The sequence below is a fragment of the Channa argus genome, chromosome 8, assembly GCF_033026475.1.
Source record: "Channa argus isolate prfri chromosome 8, Channa argus male v1.0, whole genome shotgun sequence".
Classification (NCBI taxonomy): domain Eukaryota; kingdom Metazoa; phylum Chordata; class Actinopteri; order Anabantiformes; family Channidae; genus Channa; species Channa argus.
In genome coordinates this window covers 24,772,632-24,789,680 of record NC_090204.1, presented here as the reverse complement: position 1 = coordinate 24,789,680, position 17,049 = coordinate 24,772,632, and the positions used below count along the sequence as shown (strand labels likewise).

The 17,049-nt window shown below is 43.9% G+C and overlaps 1 protein-coding gene across 3 annotated transcripts in view; it reads left to right on the top strand.

The window, feature by feature from the left end:
* The first annotated feature begins 1,256 nt into the window (after window positions 1–1,256).
* Window positions 1,257–17,049, top strand: part of pik3r3b (phosphoinositide-3-kinase, regulatory subunit 3b (gamma)) — a 160,550-nt gene continuing 144,757 nt past the window's right edge. Inside the window, exons 1-2 of one of the 3 annotated variants that reach the window (XM_067512668.1) lie at window positions 1,257–1,476; window positions 1,761–2,803. In XM_067512668.1, coding sequence (XP_067368769.1) covers window positions 2,452–2,803 — 352 coding nt within the window. In that variant the 5' untranslated portion in view covers window positions 1,257–1,476; window positions 1,761–2,451. Of the gene's footprint in view, window positions 1,477–1,753; window positions 2,804–17,049 lie in introns of all 3 variants that reach the window. The other 2 variants (XM_067512667.1, XM_067512669.1) reach the window with 2 other exon arrangements.

Sequence of the window (17,049 nt, the reverse complement as noted above, 5' to 3'; positions counted from 1 at the left end):
TAACAATAAAACTGCTGATAAACATGAAGTTGCTCCAAATAGTTTTTCCATAAAGGAAAAAGCTCAAACCCACTTTTCCTCCACCAGCGCGATTAAGAAAAACCTCTGCAGCTTAAAACATGTCACACTCTGTTAATCTTATCCACCGACACAAGGCAAAGATGGTCAGTTACAACCAGTTTGTTAGTCAGTGTTGTCCTTTATCCATCTGTCCAGACATTCAATCACAGAATTTCTTTGTAAATGTCGTAACACCGTCTCTACCTGTCTTGGGTTGAGTGGATGGAGGAGGGGACTTGAAACCAAATTGGGTTACAAGTCCAATTTATTAATTTTCATCAACTTAAATTTTCTTTGACATCGATTAATGCAGAAGTTTGGGTGAACATGACACACATCAATAACTTGCTGTGATTAGCAACATTATTATCTCAACACCCTCAGGAAAGTTAAGTTTTCAAATTAAAAAGTGGACTTAAAACAAGAAATTAGAATTTCTATCTTGGGAACCGAAGATGAAGATGAATTACTTTTTGTAGGGTGCAAAAGACTTGGTTGGACAGCTGTGTATTTCCTTTTTAATCGCTTAACACGGGAACATTGCTGAAACTGCAAATAGGTTTCCAAAGTAAAATGTGGACCTGATGAAGGCAGTGCAGTAAATTCTCTCCATGTTTATCATGATCAAAAAATACACATTCAGTCTATGAAGTGCTACACTAACAGTAGCCACGTTGATTAAAAATGAACAACTGGTTTGTTTGTCTGTGTGTGTGTGTGTGTGTGTGTGTGTGAGGCTGTTCACTGCCACAACGTGCTCCGCAGCCCAGACAGGGTGCGCACCTGATGACGCAGCAGTCTGGCGCTGACGATGCTGCTGCTGCTGCGTCATGTGCGCTCTGCACAACCACCAGGACCTGAGCGTTGTCCCAACGTCACCTCTTCTTTCCATCACTTCATTTATTTGGTTGCTTCCCTTTAAGCTGCGACCTTAGGGCGCAGGGACACGCGCAGGTCACAGTGACGTGACGCAGCTCATCTGCTCTCTGCAGCTTCTCACCAGCCAGTACTTCACTTCCAGTCTACGCTCATCTTTGTAGCGCACAAACAGCAACTTTCATTGCAAATTACAAACGCAGCAGAACTATCAGCAAACCGGGTCACGGACGGATCTGCAGCAGCTGCGGTAGCGCTGCGCCACGCCGTCCCGTCCCGTCTCCGCCGCTGGCGTAATGTGCAGACGGCAGGAGAAGGAGGGGGAGGTGGGGGGGAGGGGTTTACTGACATCAGCACTGGCGCTCACCACAGCACCGAGCAGGCTGCCTGTCTGCCGGACCGGCCACGCCATCCATTTATCCTGACGGGGCGTCACGGATGCCTGGGCTCACTGCGCGGGGTTCGGACAGTTCCGAAGCGGACGGGTTCGCGCACCGAGGCGTCGGCAGAGGAGAAGAGACAGTGAGCGCACTTTGAGCGGTGAGTTGAAGTGGTGCGTTTACGGGCACGGGACGGCAGACTGGCGCAGGGCGAGTGCAGCGGTGCACGCTGTCTGTCTCAAGTTGAAATTCGCCTAGTCACGCTGGGACCCAGTGTGTCTGTCTTTAAGCCCCTCAAAGTCCTGTGGGGAGGGACATTTCACTGTGTGTTAAGAATAATATTCACAGATTATTTCTATGTATTTACACTGGCAATGCAAAAAAGAAAAAAAGAGTGTAGTAAAAGTGTCAAATTAACCCTTTTTAACCTTTTTAAGTTTGCAGGAGGCTGCTCAGACAAGAAAGGTGAAGCAGCAGGACTTCACACTAAAGAGTGCACACGGGACGCTCGAATCACAAGCCAAATTCTGCACTGCAGTGGATTTCCTCAGGTGTTTGTGTGTGTGTGTGTGTGTGTGTCGATGCCCAGTCACTGTAGTCTCTGGACACTTTGTCGTTAACATCAGAGGAACATTGGGCTGGAGGTCACCCCCGTCGTAGAGAAGTCCTCTGTTCCATCCAGCTCAGGCACATCGTGGTCAGTGGTCAGTTTGTCTGGTCCGATCACGACAGCCTGCAGGCCACAGACTGGGGAGCTGCCACTGACTCTGGATTTATACCGTGTATTTCTTCAAGGACTCTGTGGACATTAAACCAAATCTGCAGGTCTAAAGCAAATCCCAGCAAACTTGAGTTCCGATTCATTGAACTTCTGTTTTTGCGTGACAACGGTGGGACCTGCTTGTCAGGAGGCTGTAAGAACAAAACAGGCGTTGAATTCCAACTCAGGGATGAGATTTTTATCATTTCCATTGTGTCATCCAAAAACGTACGACGCAGCAGATCTCAGGAGACGTCACAGGTTTTCTAAGTTTAGGTTGGATTCCAGCTTCGCCTCAGGGATTTCAGTAAAGTGTTGAATTCACTTTAAACACAGCACATCTCAGGTGACTTTTGCTTGGGAGCCATCCTTGCCATGGCATCTGACGCGTTCCAGTACCGGGCGCTTTTTGAGTACAAGCGGGAGCGTGGTGATGACATCAGCCTCCAGCCGGGCGACCTGCTCACTGTCCCCAAGGCTTCGCCGATGACGACGGCCGGGTTGGAGTGCCAGGAGGGGGACGAGCGGAGCCCCAAAGGCTGGCTGCACGGCATCAACGAGAGGACCAAGGAGAAGGGAGACTTTCCGGGGACGTTTGTGGAGTACGTTGGGGTAGTGAGGGCCAGCCCCTCTGCACCTAAAACCTGGCCAAGGCCTGTACCGCCGACCCCCGGGGGACCACCGCCTGCTGTGGGGCCTCAGCCTCCTGGAGCAGCCGCTTCTTCAGGTGAGGAACCAACACTCGGTGTGAAAGTTTGGCTTCTTCTCGGTGGTTTGTCAGGTGGATTGTGAGCATTTTCATCCAGTTTTGCTGGTATTTCATCTGATTGGACTTGGTCACGTGTGAGCTGCTCTGCTGAGGCAGTTTTCTGTGTGAGCGTGTGTTGAGTAAAAAGTAAAAAAAAATACAAGCTTTTTCTTCCCTGATCTGTCAGAGGAGACCAAACTGTTGTGGGTTGAGTATGTGCAAGGAGCTTGAAATGATAGTGTGCCGGTCACTTCTTACCCTTCGTTCTGTGCATGTGTGTTGGCCTTTCGGGGCCCAAGATGTGGACACTGCCACTATTTGCAACCAGTTCGAAGGGATACAAATGTCTTTTGTGTGGTGGTCATTTCCTGTAGCAGATGTTGTCCTAGGAGGTGCCTCTGACTTCTCTTTCTGCACGCAGAAAGCCTGGATTCCTGGTCGGCAGCCATTTTGAAAACATGAGTTAATCAAAAGGGGGACCTCACCCATCAGTGAGGTTCCCCTTTAACATTTGGTTTGGTCGAGTTTGGCCTTAAGGGATGATTCCCATTTATTTCTGCTTGGTTCATGTTTACGTGGCTTTGGGCATCAGCAGGCAGAGAGTTGTGACACGTTGCTCAGCATGTTATAAATAAATGAATTTCTCAATTTAAATCAAGAGATTTTATATGACACGATCTTGTGTTGCAGGGTTGCAGGGAATTTCCGTCTTTTTCCAAAACCAAAGGTTTAAGAGGCTTTAGAAAATAATCTGCACGTTAGTTATTTTTTGCCTGCTCATGTTTCCTGTGGAAATGCGATGACCCAAAAAAACCACATTCCTTAAAATGGCACAAGAATTATCAAGGGTCTGAACTCCTGTGTGTTCACGATGAAGCTGCACCCTCCGTCCTGTACTGAGCAGCTGATCAATAACCATATTTCTTCGTGAAACGTTCCGGCATTTTGTGCCTCACGTTGACCTCCTCTCCTTTACGAAGCAGGTTTGTTGTATCTCTTACATTTCTTTCTTGGTACTGATTGCGGTTTGAAGACTAAGCCGAGTGGAGTTTGTGCCGTACACTAGCGTGCGAGCTGTGGAGCCGGGTTTTTAATGATTTATTTGGGACGGAGCACAAACAGGCGGTAACAAGGACTGGAGGGAGCGGAGCAGAAAATGTAAAAAGCATTCTGAAATAGGCTGCCCCACTTAAACAGCTATTCTGGACCCTGCAGGCTTTGATTAGCATTTTTACAGGGCTGGGGTGGTTAGCTCTGTTTTAGCCCGGGCTGTCTGCTGCACAGTACGTTCAGATCTGCTGTTTATGGCTGTTCATTTGCTAAATAGGTCAGAGCTGTGTTCTCTGTGCTCGTTCCCCTGCTGCCTCTCTGCTCTCTTTAATTGTCTCTTTTATGGGAGTGGGTTTGGTTCTTCCTATATAAATAACCATACCACTCTGGGCTCGGGCAAATATCTTTCTCATGTCCATCTGGCCCAGCTCACTGGGCCGATGCCCTTAGTTACAGCATGTGTGCTTGCTGAACCTCCCCCCTCCCTTCTCCCATCCATCCATCACCCCTGCTCCGTTTCAGCTCTCTGTTTGAAATGATGCTGCTCATGGTTTTATATATTTTTAGGAACATGACTGAGATCAGTGGGATCAGTTCTTAAGTCAGTTTGCAGGAAGAGATGTTGAACCCAGGCAAACTTATATAATTCTCACCAGTGAACCCTGGGTACATCCTGACATGCAAACACTACTGCAGCATAACTGATCAGGTTATGTAGAGAAAACTCTGCTAAGCCACATTAACACGCCGTGATGCTTGTGCATCCACGATGTTTAAATAAAGAATAAACTAAGGCAAACCAGCACAAACTGACTAGTGGGTTTTTTTTAATGGGGGATTCTCATTTAGACCAGACTCTTTATTTAGAATCAAATTCATCAGGCAAAAATGTCTAAGTGAACAAGATTTTACTCTTAATTGGCTTTAATTTAGAACTGTATCAAGTTAGCAGGGGACCGTAATTTCTAAAAAATTGAATTCAACTCTATCTCTTTGAGACTTATAGGCAACTTTACAGAGACAAACCAACACATTCCTCTTTGAGCAGCACAAGGAGACAGTGAGGAGAAAAACCCTCCAGCACAGTGAACACACAGCTTCAAACACCTGCAGAAAGGTAGAGCGTGATGGAGAGGGAGAAGCAAGAAAGCACAAAGTTAATGACATGCAATGGGGACGCGGTTGGTGCTCAAGTCTATGGCAGCATAAATTTGGAGCAGCTCCAACTTAATCTTTATCAGAAAGGAACGTTTGTCTTCACTGCTGCTAAGAACTAAACTGCAACTGGACACAGTTTCTTCTTTTCATCTCACTCAGAGTTTACATTTTACCACTGCTTACATATAACTCATACCGCCGGACTAGCCGGTGTCATAAATGTCCCATGTCTTGTTTGCACAACTATCCAATGTCCTTTTGCTCTATTTGCACACGTGCACTTTATGTTTATGTTTGCTGTTGTAGTTTAACTTAGTTGAGGGTTTTGCGTTGCGCCATGGTCCCGGGGGGAACTGTGTACCTCACACACTGTATGTGCTTGTGAAATGACAGTAAGAGCCACTTGACTTGAGAGGAGACAAATTCCATCAACATTTTTTCCCAGTCTCTGTTGACCCAACATTTCGTCCACCCAACCCTGACAAAAACAAAACGGAATGCTGTAGTAAGCACATGTTCTTGGTCCTTTCATTTACCTGTGCATCCTTTTCTTCGTCTTCTTCTTCCGTTTGTTGTCCGGAGCAGTTCAGTAGCCGAGCTGATGCAATCAGATGTGATACCTGAGAGCTCCAACAGGGCTCATAGCACAACTCAGAGCGTAACACTATCTGACACTGTGTGAATTTAAACACCCTCTAACATTTCCCCAGCTGACGCCTTACCCTTCCCTCAGGAGACCCGTCTTTAGGCTCCATGCAACATTAATTATGACGGGAAGCTAATGAAGCTGACGTGCAACTACAGAAATGTGGAGGCAGTGCAAATTCATGCTGAAGCCGACAGGCAGCTTCTGTCTTTTATCTGCAGAGGAATTCTGTGGCTGTGGCTGTTCGTCTTTCGTGCACGATGCAATTCGATTTAAGCCGAGGACTAGACGGCAGCAGTCCATTGTGCCTAGAGGCTTTGATCAGAAGAGTTTGGTCAAGTAGGGCAAATGTAACACACCGTCCTCCATTTCATCACTGCAGAGAGATTAATTGTCAAATGAGAAATGAAGGAGCTGAACTCACAGCAGGAACACTAGTGTTCTCTGTCCTGTGTTCTGCTGTCTGCACAACGTCAGCCGCAGTAAAAGAGACTGATGCTATCAGACACAAAGCTGCAGCTTCATAACAGAGAGAAGAGCACAGATCCACGTTGTAGCGAAGTTTGTCAGCGTGAACATCGGTGCTGAAACACCACTTTGATCTCCAAATACACCGACTCCTCCAAAGGACGAGCAAGGCTGGATAATGGCTGGGAGATCAAACACAACGCGAGCGAGAGGCGGAGGCAAAGATGGAGCAGTAACAGTTTATGTCAGCGTGACTGTGCAGTGATGAGCACTAAAGCGTGTGTGTGTGTGTATGCGTGCATGTGTGTGTGTGTGTGTGCGTGTGTTAGCGTCCACAGCCTGTGATTGGCTCTGAGTGAGCTGCTTTCAGGTGCAGACACTGGACAAACGTTCCAACAGGGTTTTTTTATTCATGTAACTGCATCTGTGTAGTAGTACTCGCATGTAATTTAAAGCCATAGTTCACTGTGACACAGAGCAGGCTGATGAGCCCCGTGTTCAGCTTTTGACTGTGGCTGAAATGTGTCACCCATGTGGAAACGTGGAGTTGTGAATTGGCAGAACAGTCTTTGACTGCTGTCCACTTCCTGTCTGCCTTTCATTTCAATGTCTTCTGCAGTCGTCCATCTGAACAAGTCATTTATTCTGTTATAAACACAGATCTCACTTTCGTACTGACTTCTCTTGCAGCTGGCCTGTAGTCACATCGCAGGTTTTTGTAATGGAAACAAATCCCTTATGAAGTAAAAAAAGCTTTGTTGACTACCATGGACGTCCTGTTTCTTGCTTTAAAGTCAGTGTTGCAGCATTTCATGGTGCGGTTCCATACAGCACGATGCAGAGCTGCATGCTAACAGGGCCTAATGACGCACCCACAGCATCCACTGCTAATGAAGAGATGATGAATGAAAGTGATTCGTAAAGCACAGAGGGATGAGCATCCATCAAGCCAGAGCCTCAGAAACCTAAATATTTTATGATGATTCACTCTCTCATGTGGAGAAACACAGGACTGTCTCTGCTGAGTGGGACAATTGAGTGAACTTTGAAGAAAAGCGAGAGGGTTCGAAAGCCCTGGAAAAAAGTAATTGGCCTTCGAGTTAAAAGGATCAGTCCAGCCCGTCTTTTGTGCAGAAGCTAAAAATGGCCTAGTGTTTTTTCTGTGTAAAAGTGTGTCTAGAGTGGACAAATACAGGATGTGGTGTAGTACTAAGTGGAGCATTCTGCACCAAGATGCCCATTTGGAGACTACGATGTAGCTGTTTGTTAATCAAATGATGGTATAAAGTTACGTAACCGGATTTTTGTGAATTATTTACTCATCAAACAAAGTATATTTTGTGAGTCAAGTCGGAAATTTGTGTTGTTTCAGCTCAGTGCTTTTCTCTCTCGTTGTTTAGCTACACTCTTTCCTTCATTTCCCTTTTTCTTATTCTCATTATTTGTGTGAGAGCATTGCAGATATATTTTCTCCGTCCTGCCGCCTGCTAATGTGTTGTTTGTGGGGGAAGCTGAGAGTTATTGTCCCTGTTTGGGCAGTCAATTAGGGAAGTCCACACGGCGTCTGCGTTAAAGTGATGAATAGGCTGAAGCGAAACAGTAAAAATAGAAATAAACACAGCAAACAGACATAAATAATTCCTCGGTGCTGAGCGGCGATGACCCGCCTGCATCTCTGGGACGTTCAGGTCACTGAGTGGGAGGGAGCGGGAGGCTCAGCGAGGCGCTTGTCAATAAAGCTTTTTTATTTTACTGGCTGCCTAATTGGCCTTGGAATGACTGAGCTGAGCTTTGAGGAAGGTTTGCTCATCAGCAGTAAAGACACATACGCACCAAACGAAAAGAGGCCTTATGGATTTTTATGTGGAAACAGAAATAAAAACAGTGTTTACTGCTGGAATGCAAATGTTAGAAATGGGAACACGCTGTTCCGTCTTTTTTTTTCCACCATCATTTTCTTTCTCAGCTCAAAAAATAGAAATCCTCCACATGCCTACATCAGAGATCATCCTTTAGTTTGAGAACATTTCCCATCACTGGTTCCATTTGGCAGCTGCTCTGTAGCTTCATCACAGGGTGGACTTGACTTCGTAGTCCACGTCCTGATGAATGTCATGTGCTATGAGTAAGAATAATAATAATAAGAAGAAGAAGAATTGATACTTCAACTTGTGGCCAGGAGGCACCTGTTCTAACCTGTAGTCCTCTTCTTAGTTATCTGGATTCTTCATGTATATTTAATTCTGTAAAGAACATAGTTGTAAAATCCTGACCTGCTTAGAAGCTCAGTAACTACATTTTAACATTATTCACCACCTCAGGGCTTTAAAAGAAAACTGTTTCCTCTTAATCTGCATCAATCTGCAAAGTGCAAGATGCTCACCTGACTCACTGGTAGCAACTTGGGCTGCTTTATTTATGGTTTGCATACTCCCAGTCCTGTCTTCTTCTTTGACTTTATGAATTAGGAATGCAGACTTACTGCCACCTGCTGGGACGGGGAGATGTTTCCTTGCACACAGTTTTGAAAGTAGATGCTGTCTAGCTGCAGTTTGTCATATTTTGGCCAAGACAATAGTGACGTGACGTGTTGCAACTGTTGCACCTAGTTCGTTGGTGTGTCTCTCAAATTAGGAGGCAGAGCATGGAGGCTCACCTGAATGCCGTTGTTTTGTTCTTCCTGCCGTTAGATGATGGACTTTGGTCCGTTAAGATGGAAGCGAGGGATCTGCTTTCTCTTCCTGCCGGTTTATGGGCACCTATAAAACTACACTGCTTTTTACGACCTCCTCCTCCTCCACGCTGCATTTTAATGCCTGCTGAAGTCTCTTGATAGACTCGGGTCATTTGACCGCTTTAATTTCTTCAGTAGAAGATGTTGTAAAAATAATTTAAGCACCTCGTTTTTCTTCTCGGAGGCAGTAATGTGTTTCTGCTTTTTAACACCTTCTACTTATTTACAGGTGCCAGTTACTTTTAAAGAGCACTTGATAAGAGCTCGTGCAACACACGTTCACATAATGTCTTAATAAAAATGATGTGTACATGAGGAGGTCAGCTTTTTAATATTTTTAATATTTTTACCTGTAACAACAGTGGAGTAAACTAAACCTGCAGGCAGCAGGTTTTCTTTTTTGCTCTTTTAATTTTATGCAAAGCTTTAGGCAGAAGGAAATTAATTTCACTCTCAATGATTTGTTTTTATTTTATCACGAGGAAATAAAAACGTACGTACACGAACGTACAAATGAAAAACACACATACACACAAACGAATAGCAAGTTATTCAGACACCTTAAAGGCAGTTCCAGCTTCTGTGGAGAACCTCCATTAAGCTCCAGTCTGTTTAGAGGCTTCGTTCATTCTAGCATGTTCCATGCATAATATGTCCATGCAGAGAGAGTGAGGAAGTGTCCAAGGAGGTTAATTAATTCGGCACAAAAAAAAACACATAAGGCCTTAGGGACTGTTATTGGCAGCCTAGTTCCAAAAGAAACCGAGGTGCACTCCCACATCGTATGGATGGAGGTGCCAAACACCCACTCAGAACGATTTCTTATGATTGAAGCTTATGATGATGACGACAGAGTGAAGCTATGAGTTGCTCTCTGGCCCCGGAGCTTAACCCCCCCCCCATCCACAGCTTGAGATGTTTTACAAAGTACCAACTTGTTTTAAAAATGAGACGTTATCCTGTTTGTGGTGCTGAAGATCTGGTCTAAATCTAATCACCAAATCTCATTACAGTCAGTACAGTTCATTGTCTTGGAACTGTAAATCTACACACACACACACACACACACACACACACACAAACACACAGGGCCATCCACCATCTAAAAATCAAATCTCTGTCCGCAGTTGAGCTATTGTTTTGGTATTTGAGAAGAGCATCACAGCACTTGGCATCAGTGGTAGCAAGAGAGAAGAGGGGTGTGTGTGTGTGTGTGTGTGTGTTTGTGTGTGTGTGTCAGCCACAGAACCCATTTGGGATTATGTTGTGCCAACTGGAGAGATTCTGACATGAAAAGACACTCTGTTAAGCGCCACACACACACACACACACACACACACACATCTGCACTTCACAGGCGGATGACTGACTGATTCTTTGTCAACATTTCTCTTGGCAGAGTTGGAGCCTTATAAAAGAAATGTGACAAGTGACATTTAGAGTCATCTGTGGAAGGTCGGAGTCACTTTCTTTGTGCATGAACAAATGAGCGTTTCTGAGGGCTCATCACACCTGGTGTCGCTCCTGATCAGACCTAATGCTGCGTGACGGAAGATTCTGCCTGTTTCTCACTGATTATAGAAGAACAGCTTTGCATCATGACAGTCGTGGTTACTCAGTGGACTGTTGGACAGTCGCACCGATGCACAATTTATTCAGTGAAATTCTGGATTGTTTTTCTCTGTGTGCTATTGACCAGAAGAGCAGTTTTGCTATGTGATCGGAAAAAAGTAGACGCTGTAGGACAAGAAGGACAAGAAGGTCATTGTTTGTCTTGTGCAGCAGATTGTCCTGTTGTGCCCACACTGACCTTACAGGTCAAACACTGGCACCTCCATGTCCCCTTTCATCTTCACACAGGAGAGAAAGTGTGCTCAGGTCCTGGAAAACAGGCAGTGTCGTCTACACACACACACACACACACACAGCTCAGGCCTTGGTTCATATGTTTTGTCAAGCTTTTGTCTCTCCTTGTCTTCCACTGTGACATGACAGTGTTTCATCTAATACTTGAGGAGACACTCAAAGCCAGTGAAACTGTGTTTGCTCACACAGGACACGTTTTGTGTGTGTGTGTGTTTGTGGAAGCTAAACACACAGGTCTGACTTCACACAGCCTGTGTTTGTGTGCGGGGGACAGCTGGTCAGAGAGGGCGGAGGTGTCTTCTGGTGGCTGAGATGACATCGAAGACGAATCACCAGCCTGAGGGTGATTTCTGCTCTCCTGATGTGTCAGGATGAAACTAGAGCAGTGATGGATGACAGCGGGCAGTTCGGTGTCAGTACAGAGTAAATGGATCAGTGTATGATCTCATTCATGCTGTTGCTCACATCTACATAATGCTGATTGTTATTTAATTTTTGTAATTACATTTTTTTTTTTATGTGCACGTCGTAGTCAGCACTCACAGTAATGGCAGCTTAATGATAGTTTAGCCAGTTTATAGGTTCATCATGTTCATTAAAGAACTTCTCTGATTGGACGTCACACCTCAAATCCTCAGTTCAGAGTGTTTGTGAGAATCAAAGATTCATGGTCGTCATTTGAGGTAATTGGGGATAAATGTGACCTCTATTCCAATCATTTCACATCCAGATTAGGATTCATATCAGGTGTTGCGTGAGTGCAGCAGCTCAACAAAGCTCTTGTTTCTCAGCTGTGTAAACTGCTGTGGGTCCACGTCGGCAGATGTAAGCAGCTGTAAGCTGCAGCAGCGACTCTTATCTTCATGTTCGTCACACTGTGTGCTGTGTACAAAGGCCTTCATCATCTGTTGAGCACACGGCTGTTTGTGACTCATCCGTCGACTCTTCGCTCTGTTTATCTTAATTGTAGCGTGGGTGGCAACGTATGGTTTTCTGGTTTGTGCTCGACGTTTCATAGCCATGTGTGGCTCCTCCTTTACGAGCCGCTCCAGTCTTTGTCTTAACTGCAATTATCCCCGTCTGTGTCCTGTTGACTCCAGGTTTGTGTAGCATGCGCATTAATGCAGCAGATTTATATTTCAGCAGAAATTCACCAGTTCCTTCTGAACGATGTCGTATTATTTTAATATGTATTTGCATTATGTGTAATTTTTGGGGGAGCATTTTATTTTATTTATTTTATTTTGTATGCGTGACCTTTGACCAGTCAGTGATGTGGTTTCCTGCCGACACTTTTGTTTTTATAATGTTAAAAGATGGCAGATGCAGATGCATTCGCACCTGCATCTGCAGAGTGATTTGTGACACTTTTTTTTTGTTGTTTTAAGATACAAAACATATTTGTACTGGTAAAACTTCTCTGATACTGCGCCTGATGCCACTTTACCCTCTTCAGGCAAGCAGAGGTGTTTTAGAGCTTTTTTAACCTAATTGACGTTGACAAAATTAAAGCTGAATGCAGCTCTGCTGTGCTAAAATTAAGACCTAGCTACTTACAGTCATACTCTTGTTTCTCAAGATTATTATAAAAAGGCTTAATATCTGTGTCTGACATCAGCAACGACAATTGTTATGAACAGTAACAACAACGTTACCTGAAGTTCTCTTTGTTTCCAAAGATTTATTTTCATGTGTAGACGCTACAGATCCATCCAGGATCTCACCCTAAATCTGTGCTTTGTTCTTCTTTTATCTTTTACGCTGAACAGAACAAAAAGTAAGTTGGTCCTGTTTTTTATTGTCATGCAAGTCATTTTTGGGGACGTCCCAAAATATACCCTCTTGCACAGCCCTGCAGCCCAGTGCTGCAGTACCAAGTGGTGTTGGCTGTGGTGTTTCAGCCCCATATTTTGATTCACGTGCCTCATCGCAGATATTGAAGATGGAGCTTTTGATTGCTTCTAGAACACAGGTGACCTTGAATTTGGACTGTGGCTGCTGCACTGCTATGACTTTTCTCCACTCAGAGTAACATTTCTGCAGGCTCAGTAGAATTTGTGTGTGTGTGTGTGAAAACTGAAGGATAAACACACCTGATGCCTCACGGCTGAACGTGTTGTTGTTGTTGCTGCACATTTTGCTTGTGAAGGTCAGCGAATGGTTTCATCTCACCGATTTGCTGTTTTTGTCTCACTCTCCGTCTATTGTTTTCATTCCTGACACATTTGGAAAGTGAGCGGAAACATCTTCTCGTTGCCCTTTTGGAATCCTTACTTTGCCTTTTCTTGGTCACACTACACCGGTTTACACTCAGGCCTGTATGGAGGCAGGTGTGTGTGTGCGTGCGTGTGTGTGTTTGCTCAGCCTCATTACTCACCTTGTCACCGCGTCACACAGAGACGAGACGTCTTTATGGAAGTTTAATGACTCTCAGCTGTTTTCACTGATGTCCTCACAGAATCACCATCATTTGTTTAATCTAACCAATTTTACTAATGTGCTCATTAATTGTAATTTATGCAGTAATCAGCAAAAAAGTCTGACTTGGTTTTAATATTCTGAGATATGAACTCATTCAGGAAGCAATAACACAAAGAGGTTGAAGATGTTGAAACATGTTGAAGTTTGAGCAAGAGACCGAACCCCAATTTAGTTGCTCCTGAGCTGCATTGCAGCTCCCCCATCGGTGTGTGTGTGTGTGTGAGTGTGAATGAAAAGCACTTTGGTACCAATTTAGGTAAGAAGCGCTCTATAAGTGCAGACCATTTCCCAGAAAAACGCATTCTTCTCATGTAGTTGACCCCCTGAGTGCCTGACAAATATCGATTAGATTGCTTTAAAAATGTTGTCCAGACATTAAACGTTTCCCTCAGGAGATATAATAACTTTAATGATGTCCCGAATTTCCATTGAGCATCAAAATCATTTTAAAGGTCCAATTTGTCCGACACTAAACACCAACTAAACATCAACTTTAGCCATTTCACACTTTGATTTCCTCTGCAAATGACAGTGTAACCTCTCACAATTGTTTGCATGGCTGTAGACTGATTGGAATCTTCAGAAAAGCTGAAACTTTGCCCTGGACTCAGCTCTGCAATCAGCTCTCGCTTTGTCTGCAGATCCAGTGATAACAGCTGATGCCTGTATTTACTGTTTTTATTGCCGTCCAGGCTGATTTGTGCTGGTCCCTCTCCCTTCACTCGCTCCATGTTTAAGCTGCACACATGGTCTCACCTTCTTGCTCTTCTTTCCAAAACAAACACCTGATCATGACGTCTACTCAAACATGTGGAGAGAAAATGGGCAGTTAGAGCAGGAAAGACGTCCTGTGATCACTTGTAAAATCAACAGTACTTGTAGAATAGACGTTGTTTTAGATAAAAGGCAACATTGTCATGTTCTTACTAGTAGAAGAGCTGACAAATGACACTTTTTACTCCTGCGATTGTTCCTCTTCAGTCTCTGCAGTCTTAGTTCGGATGTGACTTTTTCCTCCATTAACAGTGGAACTGTCCCTGAACTCACCACGCTGCTTCACACAGACACTCCGCTCACTCGCTGTGATGCGATGGTATCTGACTGTGTCATATCACTGCTCCTCTGCTTTGGCACTTCCCTCCATTATTCTCTGTTTTCTCTGTGGCATTTGGTCTTCTGTATTTTTCAGCTTTAAATGAGCATAAATTATCTTTTCACTTTGGCAAAAATGTGTGCGGAGATAAAATTCATGTGGTGAATTAATAAAGTGTAAAGATTCTGTCATCGCTGAGTTGTGGGAGAACCCATGGGCCTTCTCCTCTAATGTGATTTTATGTATATTACTGAACTCAGTGAAGACCCATGTAGTGCTGATCTTTCTGAAGGACTAAGAGAAATGAGAGGTAAAACAATCATTAGTATTAAAAATCAAAGTACTCATGCAGAAACATACTGCATGACATTAGTGGACTTTTAAATTATTCATGCATCAGTGTGCAAATGTCTGTAATGTTGCAGATAGTGAACCACTTTATGTACTGACAGGTGACTTAATCCACAACAGCACATAATTATACACATCACAGCTGCACCTAACGATTATTATTTCAATTAATCTTTAGATTATTTTCCCGTTAATGAATATAACAATTCATTTACTATAAATTAAAATTTGAATTCATCAATCATTTGTATTTCAATACCTAATTCAATCAGTGTGGTAGAGGGGGCAGAGCATCGGGTTGGGATAGAGAAGGACGCGGGTTTGAATCCCACCCCACTGCCCTGCCCAGCCACCGGTCCAGACTACACATAAATAAAAATGGGAGGGTTGTGACAGGAAGGGCATCCGGCATAAAAACTCATGCCCAATTAAATCAGATGAAATTAGCATATGTAGGATGGAAACACTCATATCATGTGTCACCGTGTGTTTTTGTTTTGTAACAGAAAAAGTACAAGAATTCTAAATCCAATTTTTGCACAGATTTAAAGCCACTTTTTATTGATATCTACTGCTCTTTGTGTGAAAGCAGAGTCCAACTCACACTCTTGGAGTGAACAGTGTCAAACTGGAAGAGAGTCCTGCCAATCAGCAATCGGTGACATTTGTGTGACTGGTGTGTGATTTAAGCTGCTGCTGAGAGGTTGATACTGCACACACACACACACACCAATTAAAGTCCAAGCAGCCTCAGCTAGAGCGGCATTTTATGTACACATAGTTAAGCCAGTAAAGTAGATTCAAGGCCTTTCTGTCTGAAACAAAAGCTTTCAAGAGATGTGTTCAGGGACAGTTTAGAGTGTTGGTCATCCGTGCTTCAGTATTGCTAAATGCTAACAAACATATATACAAGTACCTAAGTAAAATTCAACAAAATAGGAAAGAACAAATATTCAAATAGGATAGAAAAGTGTTTCTTCGATGCCCGTTTCAACCGTAAAACATTCTCCAGCGTTTCTGTACTGTGCTTATCTGAAGGGGCTTGAAGGCGTCACTGGGAAGAGCTGCTGTGCTGGTCGCCCCTTTTGGCTTCTGTCTCGGCCCATTTAAAGTCCTAAATTTTCAAGAAAAGTTTGGATCTGTTTTCTGCTGTTTCACCCAAGACAAACCAGCAGAAAGGACATTAACCATGAAGGCTGGGGAAAAAGAACAGTGTGTGCCACAACACACTGGAACTACAACAACTGTTCATGCACATATTGCAGCTTCTTACCTGAATCTCTGCCCTGGATTAAAATAACTCAGAAACTCCTTGAAGACAATGGTTACAGCAGCTGTGTTGAGATGGACTCTTTCCCTCAGTGTTTAAGCCCAGTCTTACTATCCGGTACTATCATCCATTGGTTTGGTGGTGAAATAACCACAAAATCATCATCATCACCAAGTTAAAAATCTTTTATCAAACTTGAACGAAACTAAAAGAAACTGAATCCTGACTCTGAGTTATGGCCCTGATTGAACCTGGGAGCTGCATGTGGTCAATCGAACCATTTCTTAAGTGCAGTGGGAAAAGTCTCCTCACTGACTGGATTTATTTCCATTTTGGACATTGTTGATCTGCAGATATTACATCCTGCCATTTAGGGTCAGTCATTATCTAAATGACAATAAATAGGAAGCTGTCGAACGAAAAAATGAATGAATTAAAAAAATACCAAAACTAAAACTTTGATCTCATAGCAACAGCTTGGACTTTTTTTTTAAACCTTTTGAGCATGTTTGAGTGAAAGATGTACAGTTTCAGATTTACAGGCCTCCATCAACTAATTACATTACAAGCCAACACACAACTGTGGGGCGTCTGTGGTGCAGGAGGGTAGAGTGGCCCATCACTAATCTCACAGTTGTGGGTTCAATCCCCTGGCAGCCAACTTAGTTGCCTCAGTGAGTGTTGGTCAGCTGCATAGCAGCTGTGAGTGGGTGTGAATGGGTGAATGAGTGGCAATAGGTAGAAAAGCGATGTATAAGTGAAGAACATTTACAAATGCCGACTTCAGCATTTACCGATGACAGTTTGAAATAGGAGTCTTTACTCCGTGAACACACACACGGCCTAAACGTTTACCCAGAATTCTCATTATCTGCCTCTCCAACCCACTTTCTCTGGCTCTTGGCTCAGCGTGTAACTTCCCTTCTGCTGGTCTGTGTATTTATTTTCCACTTTACAATGAAGCAATGCAGAGAAGTGCATGGTGCAGTGTGCACAATAAAACAGGAATGAGAGAGATGTCTTTTTGAATTACATGCATGTTTGCTGTTACCTCTTTCTGTGTGTGTGTGTGTCACCCTGTATTAGCAGACCCATGCATCTTCTGCTG